This window comes from Ixodes scapularis, unplaced genomic scaffold (genome assembly GCF_016920785.2).
Source record: "Ixodes scapularis isolate PalLabHiFi unplaced genomic scaffold, ASM1692078v2 PGA_scaffold8__174_contigs__length_109621045, whole genome shotgun sequence".
Classification (NCBI taxonomy): domain Eukaryota; kingdom Metazoa; phylum Arthropoda; class Arachnida; order Ixodida; family Ixodidae; genus Ixodes; species Ixodes scapularis.
In genome coordinates, this window is record NW_024609883.1 from 16,094,811 (window position 1) to 16,117,680 (window position 22,870).

At 45.6% G+C, this 22,870-nt stretch overlaps 1 protein-coding gene across 1 annotated transcript; it reads left to right on the forward strand.

Annotated features, from left to right (window-relative positions):
• Window positions 1-1,820: 1,820 nt before the first annotated feature.
• LOC115331096 lies at window positions 1,821-20,116 on the forward strand. Its single transcript, XM_040218522.1, has 10 exons — window positions 1,821-1,900; window positions 6,820-7,030; window positions 10,449-10,539; window positions 10,629-10,685; window positions 10,782-10,811; window positions 11,250-11,324; window positions 14,567-14,638; window positions 17,091-17,338; window positions 18,076-18,238; window positions 19,890-20,116. Exons 1-10 carry the CDS (start codon window positions 1,884-1,886, stop codon window positions 20,114-20,116), a joined length of 1,191 nt encoding a protein of 396 aa, XP_040074456.1. The 5' UTR covers window positions 1,821-1,883.
• The last annotated feature ends 2,754 nt before the right edge of the window (window positions 20,117-22,870 follow it).

The window sequence follows — 22,870 nt, forward strand, 5'->3', positions numbered from 1 at the left end:
AACTCCACATAAGGCTATTTGTCTCTCGTTACAAAAGCCTGAGTTTGTCATATGGGTGAGGCTTGAGCGCAGGATCCCTGGGCTTTGTTTAAGCAGAATGGCTGCCATGTGCTAAAGTGTGCTAACCTATCACAATACAATCCGCTGGGTACCTCAGCAGTTCTAATTTCAGCTGTGATACATCTTCGGTTTCTCTCAATAAAATGGCATCAAAGCAGTGCCATTGAGCATAGAAGATCTCGAATCCCAGACAGGAACTCACCGGACAATTAAGCTCACCGGATAGACGCTCCCCCCACCTCTTCCCACTTTGTAGATCGAACGCTGCAGAGGAGGCGACCTCCCCTCCACCATTCGCTCCACTAGAGAGGAAAGGGGTGGGAGGAGCTTCCGCTTCGTTCTTGACCTGTCACCGGCTATAGGCTCATCACTCCAACATTGTTGTAGTTCTTTCGATGAATATTTTTTACATGAACGGGCCGCATCAACAAGTTTCCCGTTCGACTAATTCGCCTAGTGCGAACTGTCTTATTCGACGAATTGTCCGTCTACCAGTTGTCTGTAGGCGAATGGGCTTTTGACGAATGGTCCTAGACCCTGCCTCTTATGGGCTTTTGACGAATGGTTCTAGACCCTGCCTCTTATGCCTAGTTTTGACAGTCATGTTCAGTGCTATTGAAATGACTGCAATGGTAGAGGCGTTGGTTCGCCGTTGAGAATAAAGTAGCTTCGTGAAGTAATCACGAGTCATATGGTTGTCCAGGTTGCCTCAATTGACGTTCGCTGCGCTATGCCCGCAACCGACGCAAATGTCTGAACTAGTAGCAAGACCTGCATTCACCAGTGAAATGTGCAAAACAATATTTTTGTTTCACGCCCCTCGATGTGTTCGCGTTTGAATTTGATCAATTCAAACGTTGCGTTGTGCTTGTTAACAACAGGGGTGGATACAGAACTCCCTTTTTTTGGGGGGGGGGGGGGGCAAAAAATTTGTAAGGATACTATTCTCCCATTCTTTCGTCTGCGCACCGGGGGGGTTCAACTAGGTAAAATTGCCTTCCTAGATGAGGGGAAAGGGGAGGGGGGAGTAGACTGTCATGGGGGTGGCCGGCCCCGTCGCCCCCCCCCCCCCCCCTGGGTCCGCCCCTGGTTAACGCGGCCACCAGATGCTAGGCAGCTCGCACGGTGCGAGCGGTGCGAGAAAACAATGCTCGCCCACTAATCAACGACACCTAATATTTTTTTGTTTTTTGCCAGATGGCGCGAGTTATCGCCCAACGCAATTTACGATTGTTTCCCTACATCCCTAGGTCCCTTTTCTCCCTCGGTTTCCGTGATTCTACAGGTCTGTCCCCGTGCCTCCCGAGTCTTCTTCCGAGCACGACGTACCGCACCGAGCAGCGCATTTTCTTTGTTTAATATTATTTAGATTTCGTAGATTACGTTAGTTTTTATATAGATTATTTCGTTTTGTGTAATTGTATTCTTCATCTGTGTCCCCGTTTTTCCTTCCGAGCACGAGGTTCCGTATTGAGCGACTTTTCTTTGGTTCGTATTATTTAAGTTTCGTAAATTTAGGTCTCCTTTCGGGCCCGAGGTTTTGCACTGAGCAGCTTTTCTTTGTTTTGTATTTAGATTTCGTAGATTTAGGTTTTTTTTGTTTTTTTTAGTACTATCGACTATCGTTTTTTTAACGATTATTTCGTGTTGTGTCCCCGTGTCTTCTGAGCACGAGGTTCCGTAGTGAGCAGGTTTTTATTTTTGTATTTAGATTTCTTAGATTTAGGGATTTATTTTTTTAGTACTTTCGTTTTTCGCATCGAATATTTCGAGCGGTGTAATTGTCTTTTTGCTGCAACGACGCAACAAGCTCAACGTCGACGATGTCCTGGCAGCCCGGGTAAGTGAACCCTTTATTACTTGACTTTCGAGCACGGCTGAAGTTTTAATGCGGAACTATGCGATTGGGCGTACTGACAGAGCAGAGAGCACAAGAGTTTGTCGAAGTGTGATTGAGACGGCGCAGTGTGTGCGTCACCGCGTTCCGTGCATCTTCGTCTCTTGAGCGCACAACGATGTTGCTGCTCGAGCGACGCTCGTTGAGAAGCTCGCGCGCTCAGTTATCCCGCTATTACTCGTGAAGTACCGTACGCTCGAGCTCCGCTTTGCTAGGGGGAGCTCGTGGCGTCATTTTAAAGCATGGGTTGGGCACGCTATCTCTGGGCACGCTACCTGAAAGCGTACGGTCTACCAAAACACCCTAAAGCCTGGTTTAGACAGTTGCGTTTGACTGCGTTTGACTGCGTTGCGGCAGCGAGAAACCAGGACATCCCTGCTGCTTATATCGCGTGCTAAGATGATTCCTTGAATTGGAATCCACGCTTCATACGAAGCACAGATGTGCCGGTGACTCGCTTTCCGTTCTCGACGCAACGCAGTCAAACGCACTCAAACGCAAGTGTCTGAACCGCCCTTAAGGCCCGCTTCACCGCTCATTCACACTGAAAGCGGATCCGCGTTCGCAAAGCGGTTGCGAACGCGGTTGTATAAAGATGCAGTACAATTGCACGCGCACTCAATGACATCAAGTGCGCGTGCTATTTCGCCCAGTGCGCGTGCAATTTCGCCCAGCAACTTTACGTCGCAACACCAGCAGCACGGACCTCCCGCATTCGCACGCAGCAGCCGAATTTCTACGACTTGCCATCATCATCAGGAAATTTTATTTTCCTTGCACTATTTAGACGCACAGTTACATGCTAAAAACATGTTTTTATATCTTTAAATTGCGTTAAAAATACAAACTCATCTTTCTGAAACAGTTCATTTCCAAAAGCGATTAATTTCAAACCAGAACCAAGTCTTCAGTTATCATTAAAAAAAAAAAAAAAGCAAATTGGGTTACGGGGATATTTATTCACCGCATTCGGTGGGAGTTAGTACCACGAGGGCGCCACAGTATTTGGTGCCCCAGTAGACTTCCGGTAGTGTATTTATTTCTTCAGTAACACACAGCGATCGGAAAATAAGATTTTCGTTCGGAGAGGTACCTGTAATAGGTTTGTAAGAACCTACGCGCTTTGTAGAACGTAGTACAAATAACAAAAGGATGTGTGGCAAGAGGAAAAGAAGAGGAAACCGGAAGCGCGCAGGGGTCCGCCGATAGTGGGCGGCAGCGAGCTTGTTTGCAAACAAACATTGGTGAATACAGCCTGTAGTTGGTCAGCAATTTAAAGGGGCACTGACACATCAAAATCATATTTTTTATTATTATCCGAAACGGTCGAAAACGATGACGGGACATTACCCTCGAAATTTGAAATTTGGGAATTCAGTATTCGTGAAGTAAAAAAACAATTTCCAAATGCCGAATTCGAAGTTCCCGCGCGATCGGCGCCGGTGCCTTGACGTCAAAAATTGCGGAGACCTGAGAGTCCCCTTTCCTGTCACTACTCCCTGCTGTTGCCATGGCGACCCAAAGCGAGGAGGAAAGGAGCGAGCGCCGGCTAGCGCCGGCGTTGCGGCGGACCGGTTTTGAGCGGTGTCGCCTGTTTTCCGTTGGAGGATACAAATCCAGGAGACGGCACCACAACGAACTCCCGGTTTTTGGTATTTCAAAAAGAAGGGCCGTAGTGCGTTCGCAATTGCGTTAAAAAACATGTTTTAGGATTGCCGTCATTAAATGTTATAAAGATGCCGCCTACAAAGCTTCTAAATTTCCTGATTTTTGACGTCACCGATCAAAAGAAGCGAGGAGGCGAGAGGCGGGAAAATCAAACGCCAAAAATAAAAAGGCGCGCGTGCGCGCGGGAAAATTTTTTTTCGCGATGCGGTTTTTTTTGCGTGTTTATGGCTGCAACTTGCATCGTTTTAGACAATAAAAATAAATACGACCTTTGGGGTGTCAGTGCCCCTTTAAAGTTGCGACAAGTCACTTGCTGTAGATGAGCAATTTAGCCAGTGCTGTACACCGCTAGCGTGGGGTCTTTAACGTGCACCACGCAGTAGTGATACACGACCGCACGCTGGTACGATGCTCATCGAAATCGAAATGGGCAGGGGTGGGGCTCGAACCCAGGATCCCTGGATTCTGCAGCGTGAGCTTTCGCTCCACGCGCGTCGAGCTGGGTGTGCGCTTTAGCCCACTCGTTACAGGGGCCGAACCCGATTTCAGCAATTCGTGTCGATCTAGGGAAAGCTATGAAACAACCCGCCAGCAACCCCGAAAGTGCTTGAAAAGTTGCCCCGTCTGAAGCGGGCTGAATGGGTAGTATCCGTACAGTTGTCAGCCTAAATAAATATTAAGAATAAGTTTTGCATGCTCCGAAGTGGTAAGTTAGCGCGAAGATGTGACTCTGTAATGCCCTACTTGGTCGCACTGTTCAGTGCTTGGTGCTCTGATCAGTGCTGATCAGTACACTTATCACCAGTAGACAATGCTTGGTCGCTGCAGCATGAGTGCGGCCACCGAAAGCTTTGTATTTGCCATCTTGTGCCCACAGGAAGTCAGCCTTTTGAGCATTAGGCTAGATGGCATCCGTGCTGGAAAACACATTCTTGTTTGCCATCATTCGACAAAAAATTTTCTAAAACCCTGTGGTTACTATGTTATCTTCAAGAGCATGTGGACAGTTTTACCAAAGTGCAGCACTGCAGGAAAAAGGCAGAACTCGTCAAATGCAAGTCTCATGACATGATCAGAGGACATGCTTTGGCACGCCGAAATGCTGCGTCCTTGCCTTCGCACGCTTGGACACTGATAAAAAGTAGACGTCGTGTGAATGTGTTAACCATTCGGGAAGGTTTTGAAGGTGTGTCGCTTTTTACATGTCTTTGCCGCATACATATCACTCGCAGATCTCTGGATAGTCCAGCAGTTCTGTTTGGTTGCACTATGAGTGGTTGCTATCATGCGCTATCGGCAGTGTTTAAAATGTACTCGTATGGATCCGAATTACTCATGTCACCTGAAAACAGAGCAGCACAGTTATGTATGGGTTACAAATCACATTGACGCTTTTGAGCTATGCTATCAGGGGTGTCGGAAGTGGGAGATGGGGGAATCGAGAAAGATAAATTTCTATTCCCTTCCACAGATTTGGTTGCTAGAAATGTCCCGGAGGCAAAGAACGATCTTCTCCGCCGCTGTGTTCTGTCGGCACAAAATCAACTAATTGCTGGCCCACGAGTGCTGCAAGTTACAAATACAGTCTTCAGAGTAAAGTAAAACGCTGCTTCAGAGGCACATAAATCTTCATACACGACAGACCTTCAGCATCATCTACACGATTTCAATGCTTGTTCAGTATGCCCAAGTGTGCAAATGTGGAGATGCAGCACTTCAGCATTCCAAGGCATGTTCTTTGATCCCGCCGCAAGACATGCATTCAATGAGTTGTGACTTTTTTATGCCGTGCTATGTTTTCATAAAGATTTCTATGTGTTCTCAAAGGCACCTATAACCAAGTACACAAGAAAAAAAAATTCAGCGAATGATTGCTATTAAGTCGAAAACGTGCCTTTTAGCACACTGCCGCCCAGCCTCTTAAAGGGATACTACAACGAAATTTCGGCGCTTATTTCTTGGTCTATTCATGTTCAAGGGAGCAGTATCACATCAGACGCACCAATCTCTTGTTGAAAAAGACACAAAAGGAATTTGAAAACGAGTTAAACGATTAGCAAAGAGCACCCGGTGGCTGCTGCTAACGCCTCCTCGAGAATATATTTTGTGTGTCCCAAAATGCCGCTATTGTTCCTCTACAAGATTATAGAAGATTAACCCGTCACTCAAAATTCGTATAAAAGCAGCCGCCTCCGTGGCTGGAACGTCTAGGACATCTTCTCGATGTCAGCCTTGACGCAGCTTTGCTCATCTCGAGACAAACTACGTCACGATTGCGGCGGAGGCCATGTGCTCTCCGCTGGCTGCTCTCCGAGCACTTGCCAGAGTGGGCCGTTTATAACGAAAAACACAGCCATCAGGCTCAAAATACAGACGTTTTATTGTCATTTACGGATATTGTGGATCATATTCAGCCTATTTGTGAACACGACGGGTATATTTCAAATTTCGTTGAAGTATCCCTTTAAAACGCTTTAACTGGTCAACATCCCGTTGGTACATGATGGCCGTCTGGTGGCTGCATTCGCGGAGTGGAGAAGCGTGATCTAACAATTGTCATAGAGAACAGTAAATTAATGCATTTTTTTTAATATCAAATAGCAAACTTAATTTAATCGTAAGTTACAACAAAAATATGAAACTCTTCTCTTTTTTTGGGTCAGTATGCACACCTTTTTGTGTGAATTTAGGAAAAAAACAAAAACATTTGTGACATTTCATTTAACAGGCATAGGTAAGAAAAGAAATCTGATTTTTCTCTCATTTTTTTCCCCCAATAAAATGCTCTGATTGCCGGCCCTCAGGAACTCTATCTCATTCTTAGTCGCTTTGTTAAACCCAAGGTACATTGTGCAGTATTTAAAAATAAATAGTGCGGCACACCACGAACTCGGTGTGCCACTTACACGGGCTTGCACTTGAGCCCGTGCATTGCGAGCGCTTGCCCGTGATCATAGGTCAGTCATGCTCAAACCTTTCACGGAGTCGGACGTCTTTCATTATTGGCGGGTCTGCTGGGCCGCAGAAACCGTCCATCTTCAGTTCCACGCGAGTGAGCCCTCATCAACTTATTCCGTGTCCTCTTAGGCCCATCCTCCCTTTCTCAGCAGCACGGCCCTAATCTTGAATTATTACCCACTGCTAATCAGCTGTGGCTTTGCCTTGCAGTAACGAAAATGTTATATTCATTACAGAAAGGAAAACCGCCCTTTTTGTGCGGTTGAGTTTGTCGGGGATGACAGCGTGGCCGCTGTTCCGACGGCCTGGCTCAATGCTGACAAGACGATGTGTTCTTGGCCAAAAAACGTTCCACCGGCATCAGTGATAAAACTGGCCCAGTCTCAGGCCCCACCTGGGAATGAAGAGGAGTGGCCCCTCCACCCTGTGTGGGTGTTCTCCTATTGCAGTAAGTGGTGTTTGTATGATATCCTCGTGGCTTCAAGTTGTGAAATCTTTGCACATACCTAGGGGCATTAGTCATTGATATGATCAAGTAGTATATCTAAAGGTAAACAATGTTTAGATTTGGACTGAGAGTATAGTTTGCATATACAGGGATGCCTCGTTAATATGGACACCTCCGTTCCTTCCTAAGATTGTCCATAATGTAAGCTGGCCACATTAATAAGACAAAGGTTGATCTAGTATTTACCCAATTCGATCCCGAAAACTTTGTCTATATATATACACAAATTCAGCTCTGTTATGTCATGGTGCGGTGGTGGTGCGTCAGGCATACTTCCGGTCTGGGGCTGTGGGTGGAAGTCACCATGCGGGGCGTGCATGCCTGTGTTGTTTTAGAAGAAACCAGGCAAAAACTTGCCTTCTCGTCAAAATGCAGCAACTGAGGCTGTACCAAAACAGTTGCGAAAGGTTTGAAGATCAGTATTCATGAGTTTTCTGCCTGCTTGGTTCATCCAAAAACATGGACAGGGCTAGTGAAAAGGAAAACCAGATGGCATTGGACCACGATTGCTTGTACAGAAAGCACTTTGAGTTGAATTCGCGGATACTTATGGCCATCGAATTCATTTGTTTTGTTCCAACATGAATGTGAAAAAAACGGCCAAGTTGTTTGAACCACCCGCGGACTATGTTTAGTGTGTCTTCAAGTTCGGACGGCTGCCTGATCGTTCAAACCGTTGTCTGCTCTTCCAAACGTTCCTGCTCGTTCAAACGACAGCGGCCCGTAGCGAAAACATTGACCTGGTAATTGCAATATGGAGTAAGCGTAGGCCTCCAAAAGACCTTTAATTTTGAAGGTTGGTCAAGGTAAGCAGGCTCAGTGTAAACAGTAGATACAAGATGTTGATAATTGTTACTAGTTGCCATCACCGACTTGTTATGTCTCATTCACTTGGACTGATTCTGCTTGCAATTTTTCGTATCAACGTCAACCATCTCCGCTACAGTTCATGCTTTTGCAGCTGGAGCGACGTAATGACTGAAAATAGCAAGCAGAATCTCATCCTGCGAATCAGGCTTTAGCGTCCATTCTGCGGCGTCTACGCGGAATGAATCACCACATGCAGTGAAACAAGCCTAGTTAATTTTGCTTAGGCTGCTAAAGTAGTCTGACTCTGCCAGGAGGACATAGAAGCAAAAATTGCAACATTGAAAAGAGCATGGGGACACACATCGACGCCAAAAACGTAGCATTCCAATGGTTTGTTGACAGACGACGGCAAGCTTGTATTGATCATATCATGTCGTATTGCACCTGAGACTGCGGTGGAAGAAATCGGAAGAACTTTCAGTGGAAGGAACAGACACAGAGAACGTCTCAATCAGAGAGAACGTCTCAAACAGACACAGAGAACGTTCCTTCTACTGAAAGTTCTTCCGATTTCTTCCACCGCAGTCTCAGGTGCAATACGACATGATTAGCTACCACCAGCTCGCCTGCACTCTCACCGTCTTTTCACTAATTGATCATATGACTGCTTTGAGTAATTTTCACTAATTGATCATATGACTGCTGATTCCAGTCTACGTCCGGCAGTAAGACCAGGGACTGCGTCCCTGGTCTTACTGCCGGACGTAGACTGGAATCCTCGTCCAGCACCAGAGCCTTCACAGCCCGACAAACCCGCAGACACGATCAAAGATGACGTCTCAGTCAGGTCAGACAACCAGAGAGCCATTCGGGAGTGACCAAGAATTCCCCATTTATTGGTGCAACCATAAATATAGACAGATGAAACAAATTATATGACTTGTGATAACAGAAAGGAAAGAGTAGCTCGGAGCATTATCACAATGACATGAAAGATGCAGCAATTGATCTGTTTCAGTGCTCGATCTCACTGTGATGACTGCGAAATGCTAGTGCAGGTGCTTTGATTATTTTAGATGGTGTTGAGCTAGCCCATCGAACCTGACAGCAGCATCAGAAACTTGACTGGTAATGAAATGCGAGCTCTCTGGGAGTATGATTGCAATTGAAATTTCATAGTCAAAAATATGTATCATGTGGCGATAAAGCAGCGCTTTTACGTGCACGTTTTCCCTCACAGTTGCCATAGCACTGTCAGCAGCCAGTGTAGGAAACGAGCGTGAGCCTGGAGTATCTCTGTTCTTCAAAAAGCCGTAGTCTTGCACTGCACACGCACGAAAGGGAGCGTAGCACTTGCTAGGTTGCCATGTCTGTATTGAGTGACACACGTTTACATGTTCCCGCTTATAGGTCTTATGAAAACCCGTTAACACACAGATGCATTTGACTAGGACCGACTGAGACAAGACTGATTTTTTAAGCTTCTTGCGAAGGCCTATGACCGGCAGTCCAGCAATGGCAGCCGGTCGTAGGCAGTCGCAAGAGGCTAAAAGCTGATCGTGTCTCATTCATTCGTAGTCAAATGCAAGTGCGTGAATGGGGCTTTACATACAATGGACAGATTTGAAGCTCGCAAGCAGCAGCTAAAGTTGCTTCGGCTGCTCCTAGTGCACGCCATTTCAAAGTTGCACTCGCCCTACAAATGAAAGTGTCACCTTATGCGGCGAAAACCTGAGTGAGAGGAGAAGACAAGGTTGGATGGGGATGTCAAAACGCTGAACTCTGGTTGGAATGATTGATGCATAGGTCTAAAGCTAGCTATCTTTGTCTCAACTGCACTCGTCGAACACATCAGAATGGGAATGCCAGCGTCCGGCATTGGGCTTTCAAATTCAAACACGTTTGATGAGTGCAGTGGAGATAAAAACAGCTAGCTTTATTTCTACCACTAATCATTCCAACCAGAGTTCAGTGTTCCGACGTCCCTGTGAGCTCTCGTCTTATTCTCTCAGTCATTTTCTCAACACATAAACCCCAATACACTACTAAGTGCTTCAGTCATGGGTGTTTATTCTCTCGGCATTGCTGCTTTTTGAGCCATAGTTAATTTTGCTCTGTATAGATGTTTGTGGAATCGCGACAACTGATTGTGCAGCTGCAGATGTTTTGCATTTCTTCCGACCATGACTGCATATGGGGCCTTTGCATTAAATTTCAGAATGATGCAAGCAACAGTGCGCTTCTCATGCTAGCAGCAGACACCACACTGTGCTGTACATAAAAAAAAAGTATTTGAAGCCTTTACAAATGCTGATCTTGAAAGAGTGCTGCTATCAGGCATTGCCCCCAAATGCCGGTTTCCCGGCAGAACACTACAATAATATATCCTTTTGGTATTGTAAGCTGTGAAAGGAACCATATCTAGAAAATTGTAAATTGGTTTTAGTGATTTTTTGCTCTGTTATGGGTTGGCATTGCAGTATTGTAAACCAGGTTTTGCACGAGCTAAATAATTAGTGGGTCTGTATCAATTTGCTTTCTCTTAAAAAAACATACAAGAAGGCCAAAAGGAAGGCCACCGAGGGGCTCGAGAACTCGTGCTTGGAAAGCACAGATGTCGGGGAGCCCGATGATGGAGGTATGTTGATCATAGCAATTTAACATTTTCAGCAGAAGAAATGGTTCTTTGTTTAACCTAATTTTATTCTGATAATATGTCTGTTCTAGCCACTGGGAGAGACAACACGGCCGACGCTCCTGTGCGTCTCTCAGTGCCCATTCCACGTGAGTTAGCCTACAGTAAAGAAAAATATATTTCATCTTTTTTTTACCTTGCGAGAGACACTGACAATGTATTTACACTTGACATTGATTTTGCAGCTACTGGCCTGGGAGGTGCCTGTGCAAGGGGTAAGTGTCCTTGCTTTATTTCCACATGTTTTACACATGAGAATCTACACGTTATTCATGAAGGTTCAAACCTATCTAGAACTGTAAAAAGTGATTCCTCCATTTGACTTTAGAAAACAGTTAATTTGAATTGGGATTTTAAGATTTTGTTATTTGAAAGATGCTCGTGGATACAAAATTCCTCTTTTATGTGAATATAAGCAAACAATAATTTATGAAATTAAAGAGAGTTTGTTTTACAATCACGCCTAAACCTTTCTGATGTTCCATTTTGGCAGTATGGCAGCAAGAAAAAAAGGGGGGGGGTTCATGCCTTTTGCATTGCATTGCATTCTAAACGAGTAGATAAAAGTTGTCTAAAATTTTAGAAAGAAAAGGGGCACTCTGGCCAAGCCATAATTGCCCATTTGGAAAGTAAATTGTGATACTTTTCTCCAGCCCCTCCCAAGCGCAGGGCCCCAGACCCTCCATCCAGTAAGGGGTGGTCCAAGGAAAGTCGGGCTCCTATATCTCGTAAGTTTCACAGTCGGCTCTTTCCAATGATTCACAGATAATCTAGACTGACATAGGAAAGTTGTATATTTAACCCGCTTGTTTGTATTTCTAGAGATATCACATACAAGGTTATCAGCTATTTTTTTAAATGTTCAACAAACTGTGGCTAGCATTAATCTGCTTCGCTCACTGATCTCTACGATAATTGCTGGATTGCGCTTCCCCGCTATTCGAATGCGGCCACCGGTTGGCCATCGTGCCACAGGTAATCAACCTTTTGGAGCGCAGCGAGGCTGGGCGGTAGCGTGCTGAAGATATGTTTCTGCTCGTTCGTTATCATTTGCCGGAGAATTTTTTTTAAAACCTGGTGTAACCGTTGACAAATTACCTTTAAGAACGCGTGGAAAGTTTTACGAAAGTACAGCACTGCAGGAAAAAGGCACAACTCGTCAAGTGCAAGTCTTGTCGGTGTTGCAACGTGATCAAAGCTTCCTTGGCACGCCGAAGTGCTGCATCTCTGTGCCTTCGCATCCTTGGATACCGGTCAAGCTAACAGCTTGGTGCTACTCAAAGATCAGACTTCACCGCCAGGCAAGGCGGTTTATAGAGCACAGCGCAGGCCTAATCATAAGATCCAGTAACATTCATACTGTAGTTTTCATGGGTCAGTAAAGAGTCTAACCCGGAAAATTTTTTATGTGCTTCATTATATAACAAGCATAAAGTGTTGCGTTCATTGGAACTGCTGAATGCCTCAAATAGCACACTTTATTTTGTTTATAAAAATAATTGCATATATACTTACTGCAAACTGCTCTATCGTAACCTCATGCGATTACTCATGAATTCCACCACCTCGGTAAGTGCCCACAAGAAAGCCTCCCTTCAACCACCGCTGCCGCCCCCCCTCGTCCGTCGCCACTGCATCAGACTTATCTGGACCACGAACGCCGCAACTTACAAATGCCGTCGAGACCGGTTATAACGAAGTCAACGGGAATCGAAAATCACTTCGCTTTATCCGCTATTTCGTTATAACTGACTTTGGTTAACGAAGTGTGAAAGGGAATGGGAAATCGAGATTGCTTTGATGTAGCCGCTATTTTGTTATAACCGGTCTCGACACTACAGTCACCACAGTAAAGTAAAACGCTGCTCCAGAGGCACGTAGATTTTCACGCACGTTGCACATGCAAAACACATCAGCACGGCGTCGATTCTTGATCGCTATCCACGTGTGTGAAGGCACAGAGATGCAGCAGTTTGGCATACCAAGGAAATTTCTATCATGCCGCTAGACCGGCTAGACTTGCTTTCAAGGAGTTGTGCTTTTCTCCTCTGGTGCTGGACTTTTGTACAAATTTGCTCATGTTCTCGAAGGCCAACGAAGGTCACCATTTACGCCAGGTTTTAAACAACCTCTACGACGAATGACAATAAGTAAGCAGAAAACGTGTCTTCAGCACGCTGCCGCCCACCCTAGCTGCGCTCTGAAAGGTAGATTTTTTGTGGCAAGGTGACTGTGCGGTGGCCGCATTTGTGCTACAGCAACCAAGCGGGGATGCGCGATCCAGCAAATTGTCAGAGATCAGTGGCTTCACTCTTGAGCTGCTATACCTCTTTCACTCTGCATGTAAGGTTCTTGTAACAATTGTAACTGTTGGAATTAATGATTTGATGAGCATAAATGAGACAGCTGAGATGTTTCCCCTTCTCCACCGTCTGATACAGCCAGTGTTATTAGTTTAAAGGGATGGTGAACCGAAATTTGGATTTCAGAAAAAACAATGCAGGAAATGTAGGCGGGACGCTACAATCTCTACACCACTACTCGTAAGGCGATATCTCGAATGGATGGCCGTATTTTTGGAAAAAGAGGTCCAGATTGAACTAGGCCGACGAGGCGCGTGACATCACTATACCGAGTTTCCTCCTCTCTCCGCTTCGCTCCCTCAAGACTGTGAGGCAGAGAAGACGCGAGGCCGTTCCCTCTCCTTCTCGGAGAAACATGACGACATCATCTCTGTCAAATGCGCCTCCTTTTCTTGAAAAATTTGGTCATCCTTTTCAAGATATCGCTGTATGAGTGGTGTTTTGGTGTTTGTAGCATCCCATTGCACACTTTTACCGCGTGTTTTGTGTAATCAAAATTTCGGTTCAGCATCCCTTTAAAGGGGTACTGCAGCAAAATGCCTAGAGTCTATTTTATGGTTTAAATACCAAGCACATTTTGGCCACACCACAAAGATGCCAATTTTTAGTTTCAATTGACACCAAAAAACTTTTTAAAACAAAAAAAATAAATAAAAAAAAATTTATTACCAGATTACACCTGGTGGATGCTTCCGAATGTTAAGTAAAACTTCACATAAAAGCAGTGCCACTCCCTAGAGGTATTGTGCTAAGCTCTGAGCGTGCATAGACTGTTAAACTTGGCGGAACTGAACTTCCCTTCTCTCCCTTGGCGGAACCGAACTTCCCTTCTCTCCCGTGCCTATTCAACTTCTGCGGGAAGCGGGCCTCTTGAACCGCCAGATTGTAACATGTTGACACTACCAAGTGGCACATTTCACAACCACACCAGCCTCCTTGTAGCCTTGCTCGCGAAGTTAAACCTTACATCACGAGCGCGCTGTAGGTGCTGGTTTTCTCAAGAAGCATAGTGCTCTCCGACTGCTGCTCTCGATGGAATTGGCTGTTTGGAGTGCTTGCTGGAATTGGCTGTTTGGAACGAAAAATATAACCGCCTGTTAAAAATGCTAATGTGTGATTGTCATTAGCTGACTTCAGTGATTACATTTAACTTCTTTCTTAACGTGAGAAGTATATTTTAATTTTCATTTCAGCATCCCTTTAAAAAAGGCTGTCTATACCGGCATTTGTGATGACACGTTTCACATGCACATTTTTTCGGCAGACTGCAGAAAATTTGCTGTCGCCTCCAATCTGCTGCCTCCGGTCATTCATAAAATTTTTTGCTTGCCTCGAAAACCGTTTATAAAAGAAGTCACCAAGCTTAAGCTTTGGACACCTTATGCTCATTTTGGAAGTGGAGCTGACAAACATACTTTGCCTCCCAAAAAGGTGTGCATTTGAAGCGTATCTGTCAGATTTCTTGACATTGACTGCCCTTGAGATGTTGGGCAGAGATGGACACTGGCTGTGCCAAAATGGCTGATATGTAGTTGCTGAAAAGTGTGAATGACTTGTGTGACGAGTTGAAAGACCTTAATCTGAGACTAAAACATACTTTACCACAGCCCTGGCAGAGCGGCAAGCCCCCAGAAGGCGGAATTTGGAGGCAGCTGAGGTGGTTGAGGCTACCATGTCCCGTATGCATACCAGATGTTTCATTACGATCACTGCTTAATATTGACCTGACCAAGTTTAGAAGACTGGCAAAATCACATCTGTACATTTCATTTTTCCAATGCCCTTAGTATGGCATTAAATGCCCATACTCACGATATAGTTCGACCACCAAAACAAAACCTGCCTATCACTCGTAATGCTCTGTTTTACATTTCAAGAATGAGATGTTTGATTACCTGTTAAGAACATGCTTGACATCTTTACATGAACCGGTCATTGCTGATATCTACATAATCTCACTTCAACATGAATTGCAAGTCCCCTTGCTTTAGAAATAGGCCTTGGCTGCATGAATCCTTGTGCAGCAGAAGCACCTTTGAAACCTTAACGTGAATGGCAAGCCTTCTTGCTTTAGAAAATGTGCCTTGGCTGTATGAATCCTCGTGCAGCAGGGGCACCTTTAAAACCTATCTGTTCATACTTCTAGCTTTGTATGAGACCAGTTCTGCCTTTTGAACATTGATGCTTGTCATGATGGCAGTTGCACTGTGGCACCGACAGGTGGCAGCGGCGGGGGTCTTGTTAAATAAACGTTTTGAGGCCCAAGTCAGGCACTCGGTGCTTACACCAAAACAGGAGTGTTGGACATGCCTCGACGTGGCCTTGCCATAAGTCTGCAGTTATGGCAATACTCCGTATACAAACGATCATACTCCAGAATCACAAATTGAAGACCTCTCATGCTCCTAAGCAAAAAATAAACAAAATCGTCAAATTTGGGGGTTTTACGTGCCAAACCTACGACGGGCATCTGGCACGCCCCAGCGGAGGACTGAGGATTAATTTCGACCACCTGGGGATCTTTTGACGTGCAACCGAAAGCTCGGTTACACGGCGCCTTCTCCGCAATAAGCCTCCGTCATATTGCGGGCACCTCGGTCGGGATTCGAACCCGCCACCTGGGGATCCGTAGGCCGGCGCTCTCGCCTCGGAGCCACCGAGGCGGCCTAAACAAAATCGTTATGAAAGTGCAAGTATTGCCAACCTGAGCAAAGTGTACATGAAAGCATCCTAGTTGCGACATGTCATTTCATCAACTCTGAGATAAAATAGTTTTCCATATGTCCAACGGTTGCGACCTCTTTATCAGTGGCATTGATATCAGTATCTTAAGGAACCCCAACGTCCGTCGGTATCAGTGCCTTGAGGGACCCCAAAGCAGACTTTGTACAGATGATGCCAGCAATCGCTTACATCAGTAAAAAAATGTCGGTGACTGTGCAAGTAAGCACACACATTGGGCAGCAGGTGGCACCATTTAGCCGGCAGTAGTGGCGGCGGAGAAAGACCTGCGACCTTAACCCCTCCGCCACTCTGGGCTAGGTGGGGCAACCTGGTGCCCATAGCTTGGGTTGATTTGCATGTTCAAGCTAGCTGTTTTATTTTTATTATCAGTGACAGCTGTTTTATTTTTATTATTCAAATATCTAAAAAAAAACTAGTGCCTGATTAAGAAAAGTGACTAATGTTTAGCTTGTTTTAAGAAGCTTACCTATTGTGTTGAAATCTTGTGGAGTGACGAGGCTGTTTCCTATGCTCTATTTCACCTTACACAAGACAGTAGTAGATGCTATAAACCATAATCACCAGTCCAGTGCCACAACGTATCATGAGGCTGCGCACCTTCAGTGACGCTGTGCCCCTTCCGAAAGTCTTGTGACGAGAGGTGAACTTAACATTTTGCCACCCTAGGCCTTCAACAGTGCTGCCCTCAAACCTCACCTCCCCCCCAAACCCTGCTTTCCATGGTCACTGGCCAAGGGGAGTGGTTGGGGGGTGGGGGGGGGGGGGGGGAGTAGCTAAATTTGGGGATATCCTTTTCAAATATAGCTATACTCGTTTTCACCTCAAGAAAAAAATGAACTTTTGCACATTACTCATACGCTGCAAGTAGTAGTTCTCATACGATTTCGTTGTCAGAGGAGGCAGCAATGCTTTTGGCATTTGAAATGTGTACGGCTCCATAAGATAATATATATTTGATGTAAAATGTGCCTGCATGTATCTTAATTCTCTACATAAAGGGGGAAATTAGTAATGATCCGCTAGGAGCCGGACTTTTTTTTACTGTGGTCCTTGAGGTGATAACGGGTACAGATTTGGAGCTGGAATTTCTAAAGTAGCTAAATTTGAAGCTACAATCACGTCTATGATTTGTAGGTTTCTGGTCTCTCGAAAGGTGGAACAAAATATAATTTATTGCTTGGACGTAAACAATATGTGCGACGAAAGATCCACTGGCAGGACGGCCTACATTTGCTGCCATCAATTGCATAAGGCTTGGAAATATTTTTTGAGCTATAATTTTTTTTATCATTGTTTTTTTCTTTTTAGTCTTAGGTGAAGTGTTGTTTTCAGCACGTTTCCTTCGTAGATCTCTGACCACAAGAATTTTTTTTGCCTCTATTTTAGCCTTCCAATCGGAGCTTCTGAAGGTCCTCTTGGATGTGCGGCACGAGGTGCACCTTCTCCGCCAGGACACGACGCAGGTCCTGGCAAACCAGGAACAGCTGGCAGTGCGCATCGCTCAGCTTGAGCGTGCGAACTGCCCGCCTGATGCCCCAGTGCCGCCAGCGGTTTTTATTTTACCGCTGGCGACAATGGAAGATTTTGAGGCAGCAGAGAGGCGCCTCATCAACCCTGCTGATCAGGCTGTTCTGGTGAATATCAAACTTTTTTTCACTATATGTTAGTGCCTTGTAGCTCAACCGGTTTGAGAAATGGAGCGACGGCATATGTTCAACTGCTTCGTATCTAAACTTTACCAAAATGTTAGCTTAACCATTATCTCTATTTAGTCACAGACAGTAACTTATTAAGGCAGCATTACGATTGAAGATATGGCCTTATTGTTTTCACACCTCTACATACTTTTGAGTCAAGAACAGGGGCATATAGAATGATTAAGGGCAATCAGTGCTCGCTGGAAAGTATAAAATGAAGGGAAGAAGGCAACAAGAACATCAAGAACAGCAGGGGCCAATTACCTGATCTATTAATTACTTTCAGTAAAAGTCTGGATCGATCTTCAGTATGATGATAATGCAATAATTGCAGAGGTGGAAGCTAGCTGGACAATAACAGTAGTAACTCTGGAGAAAAGGTATGGCGACAAAAGACAAACACAAATCTCCAAATGCAGCTAGGTGTGTTTCGAGATATGTGTTTGTCCTTTTTTGTCCCTTGCTCTCCTTCTTCAGGGTTTATTTTCATTAGATCTTCCGTACTCTCTTTTATATAATAGTGTAGTAAATACTGTCAACAGAGTTAATGCAATTTCACATTACCTTTTCACTTAGGTGAGATGGATGCCATACCATAGTCAGTTTTCATCTTACTCATATTAAATGAACTGTGATTCTTAAAGTGCAATATTTTTTTTCTTTTATTCGTGTAGAAGGAGCAGCTCTCCGGCCTGGGTGGCACCACTATCGCGGAGGCTGTGCGGCGCACCCTGGAGCGGCTCCTGCGGAAGCAGGTGCAGATGCACTTCAGCATCTGCGGCCGCAGGGGCAACAAGCGGCCGTTCAGGGGCACGCAGCTCTGTGCCGTGGCCGTTGGTAAGGTGTTTTCATTCCACACCTTTATTGCTAATTAAAAATGATGGGAACTTTTTCTTCTAATTTGTCAGCTGCCAAGAATCTGAAGAATTACTTGATCAGTTTTAAGCAAAATTTGTGGTTTGTAAACGTGCGCGTAAAGTGGCAAGAGTATTTTCGTATAATTCATGAATAAGTGTTTATAAAGCAAGCACTTTCTTTATCATCATGGTTAGTCATTTCCCCTGATTTTCTAATCAAGTCGAGGCTTTTCCCTTCTGGCTAGTGATCTTAGGCGGTGAGCGGATGTTTCAAGTAATGCACCATGTTAGTGGTATTGCTATGGAATCTGGATTATGAAAAACTTAATCTTTCAGGGACTCTAAACAAATTGCACTGAGTTGAAAATTAATACTTAAGATTGAAAGAATAACACGCAAAGGACAAACACAGGACAATTACGAAAGAATGTGGTTGTCCTGTGCTTGTCCTCCACATTTTATTTTATTCTTTCAATTTTAAGTATTGTTTGTATATACGGTAGAGCCTCATTCATACATTCCCAGTTAAAAATTATTTCGGCTGTTACAGTCGGGAACTGCAGTCCTGTCGAACTCTCATGGGGTTACCTGTTTTAATTCTGTTTCTTATGTTTGCCTTTTCAACTGTTACACCTCTTTTTCATTTTGCCTCTTCATCTCTTTGTCCAGCACGCATGCTCTCTTCTGTCATTCACAGCGGCTTAGGTCCCCTGGTCGCACAAATTTAATTTCACATGGAGCTCAGAGTTCATAATCATGCACTGCCCATGGTGCGCGTGCATGAAGCTTCATTGCTTTGCAGTGGCTGGTGAGAGCACCGTCTGGGTTCTCTCAAACGGGGAATACATTAGCTTATTCTTAGGTTAGTTAGCAGATTAATATTGGTGTTGAAATAACATTCAGCACTGCTGTCAATGCCTAAAGCTGGCTCTGAATTGTGTGTGAGCAGGAAAAAGTGGGGTCATATGCAGTGATGCCATTATAGGGTTGCGTGGCCCGCCATGACACCCCCCCCCCCCCCCCCCGAGCGCTGCACCTAAGGTGGTGCCCCCCCCCCCACCTTTTCCACTTGCGAGTTGTGAATGCGAAAGCATGCAAGCCACTCGTCTCGTGCACTCCGCCCCCTCCCCCACCCTTCCCTCTTGTGACACCACTGGTCATGTGCAAAGTCGGTGCTTTTCTCTGAGTTGGTGCTGTGATGTATGTGTGAACAGGCCTTTGTAGACGAACACATGGCTTTGATGCCACGCCACCGCAGTGACGCTGTTGTCAAAATGGTGCGTGCACAAACGCCTCACCTCACAGGAAGCTCATTTCCGCGCATGCACAGTGCCTACATTTAATGTGGCCAAATGCAGGCTTGTTTAAAACAGCGCATTGGTCTATAGGTCGACCTTGTTTGGTTATGATTACAGATCAACTCCTACTGGTAAACAACAGTTTCCAGCAAATGGTTAACCTGTTTAGAATAAATATGGTAATTCTTTCTCGGCAGCCCTAAACTCGACTTGGAATAAATTACTGCACGAGAGTTTCCCCCTGTTTCTATAGGCCCCTAATGCATTTTGTGACTTGCTTTGTGGTGTGCATAACATTCGCTTCTGCGGTTTTTTTGTTTTCTTTTTCTCCAGCTATAATCCGGAGCCGAGTGGGAGGCAGCGTGGTCGACGTGGAGCGTGCCATTGGCGACTACTTGTCTGGAGCCCCGGATCGCGAAGGAGGCAGGGCTGAGAGGATGGCCAAGAAGATTCAAGACGCGGCCATCCTCTCAGCCCAATTCGTCACTGTCCTGCCCAGCAGCCTGCCAGAGGGCGACTTTGACGTCAACGCTGACATCCTGGACATCTCACAGTTGTGATGTCAAGGACAAAAACGAAAATTGAAAATATAGAAATAAAAGAAAGAACATTGTTCTGAGTCTTCTTTCTCGTGCATTCCATCCACAAACTTGTAGCAAAATTGAAATGGCAGACTTTAAATTGTTTTGTTCTGTTGCGATTTAGCAACTCATGAGGACATTGCGAAAAATCGAATTGAACTAGGTAATTGCAAATGGGTTTTGTCCACTATCATATTTCTTGATGCAAAGACTCATGTAATGCAAGCTTATCAAAGGGTACAAATCGGGCCTCCCAGGATGCTTGCAAGGTTTGCTCACAGCTAAGTGAAATGGGTCCTTGGCAATGGACCGTGTTTATACTAAGCTCGTTCAATTTACCTGCACCTTTTGCACTGGTGCAGAAAAGTGTAGGGCAGTGCTTCTGGTGTGTGTATTGAGATACCACTGAAAGCACCACCCTGCACTTTTATGCACCGGTGCAGGTAAATCGACCGAGCTTTACTGTACAGCTGAGATTGGCTGACGACTGAACTGCCACCCTGGCCCGAGCTACATTTTCACCGTATTGCCAAGCTTGGCTGACTGCTGAAATGCCATCGTGGACCAGGTTGTATTTACTCCGTTTGGCCAAGCTTGGCCGACCGCTGAACTGCCACTCTGGCCCAGTCCGTATTTACACAGTTTTGCCAAGCTTGACTGACCACTGAACTGCCAGCATGGCCCAGGCTGCGTTCAGACCGTTTTGCCAAGCTTGGCTGACCACTGAACTGCCAGCCTGGGCCTGGCTGTAGAGACGCCATAGAGCCAAGCTTGGCTAGACAAGGAACCCCCACTGAACTGCCAGGGTGGCTAGCCAGGCTGGGGATAGCTTGCCCCTTGGAGCAAAATGGTGCTTGGGCCGGGGAAACTTTCCCCGGCTGCCCAAGCAGGCTCAAGCTTGAACCAGGGAATTGTGCTGCTTGGGGTTGGTTCCGACCAAGTTCATTTGACGGAACGTGAATGTGCTTGTTTTAGTCAACTGAAATTCAAACTTTCATGAACAGAAAGCTGTTTTAACACTTATGGAATTATTTGTAATAAACCAAGTTGTAGTGCATTGTGTACTAAACTGAACCTTGGCTTTGTTTCTTTTTAACAAAGCGGCGACCACCATTTTCTGGAGTGCCGGCCATGCTCGACCTACTCGTGCGTTGGTTGTCCTGTTATCCGCCTCCTGCGACCCGCATCAGCCACAAGCATGTTGTCTAGATATTATGTGCTCGCCGGAAAGAATCTAAAGTCTTCTAGGAAGCAAGGACCACACTAGGGTTGCTCGCACGTTGTCGGCACCCACGAACCGAGTCAGCGCGCATCACATCGTTTGCTTGGTTCCTCCATGTTTCCGGCGACGGAGCCCCCAGCCCTGGCTTCAGTCCTACATGACCTAGGTGGTGAAAACCAATCTACGACAACACGGCGTCTTGGAATGCGATTTCTACAATGATCGGCTCTTAAAAGCTCAGTAGCCGCCCTTCAATGATGAGCTCTTCGATGTGAACGCTTCACAGTGTGCAGCTTCACAGTGTGCAGACTTTGAAATGTCATTCTTTAGGACACGCTGCGAGACGCGAGCCTTCTGCATGTTTTTAACTTGCAGCGTGATTCGCAAAATGGGCACTTAATCCCATATAAGCTGCAGCACCTTCACTCACTCACCGAGACGCACAGCACGTCAGTTCTATCGGTATGTAAAACGTGAATGCAGGATTCGGTTTATGGCGGTCACCTTGTCAATTGATACAGTGGACCACGCTACTCATGGAAAGGATCGTGCCAAGAACTTTAGATTTGTGCTGGCCGTGGTATTTTTTCGATTACCCTTTTCGGCGGCGCCGTAACCTGGAGCTGGAACCTCTCATAAGCATGGCAAGGGGCTGATATGCTGTGCGTGCTACCTGGCTTCTGTGAAAGCTGAGTCCTATGACCTGCCCAGCGAGCCCCTGGTGCTCACTAACACCAGAATTAACTAAATGTGTGCATACTGGAAGCCTTCAAGTTGAGTCGCTCAGAGTGCAGTGTGTACGAAAATAATCCCGGGAGATGGGGACAAAGAGGGACAAAGGAGAAACACAAACGCGCCGCAGTTACCTAGCTGTGTTTGGACATTTGAGTTTGCCCTTTGTCACTCTTGTTCCCCATCTCCAGGGATTTTTTTTGTCATTCTTGTCCAGCTCGCTTGCACCTTTGCATTTAATTGCACTATTCAGTGTATACCGTGGAACTATTTTCAGTGACCCAAGTGCTCGACAGCTTGACGGGGCAGTGTGCTCAGTTCAGTTGTTCTCAACACGCTAATTAATCGTGATAATGCTTCCTGCAAAGGACTCCACTGCTCTTACGTGTGACATGACGCTGGTTCTGCTTATCAGATGACCCCAGAAACCACGAAGATTTACAGAACAACATCGACAAGGTCTGCTATAACTAGCTATGCTTCTTCACAGAGCATGTCAGCAGTTTTGTCCAAAATGTGCGGAACACTAAGTTTTTTACTTTGCGTTCCAGTGAAACAGGCCATAGCATACTTAGGTGCCTTTCATAGCCATGGTCCTGCCACTTCTAGAGTATCGCAGCTCCGTATGAGACTCCTATGAGATTGATCTTGTAAGATCAGTTGAAGGTGTTCAGTAAAAGGGGGAAGCTTACGCTAATCTTTGGCCGCCAAGCTCGCTCCGGATCACTCACTGCTCTAACATTGGCTAGAATTCTGGCCCTTCACTGGCAGGCCAGAAG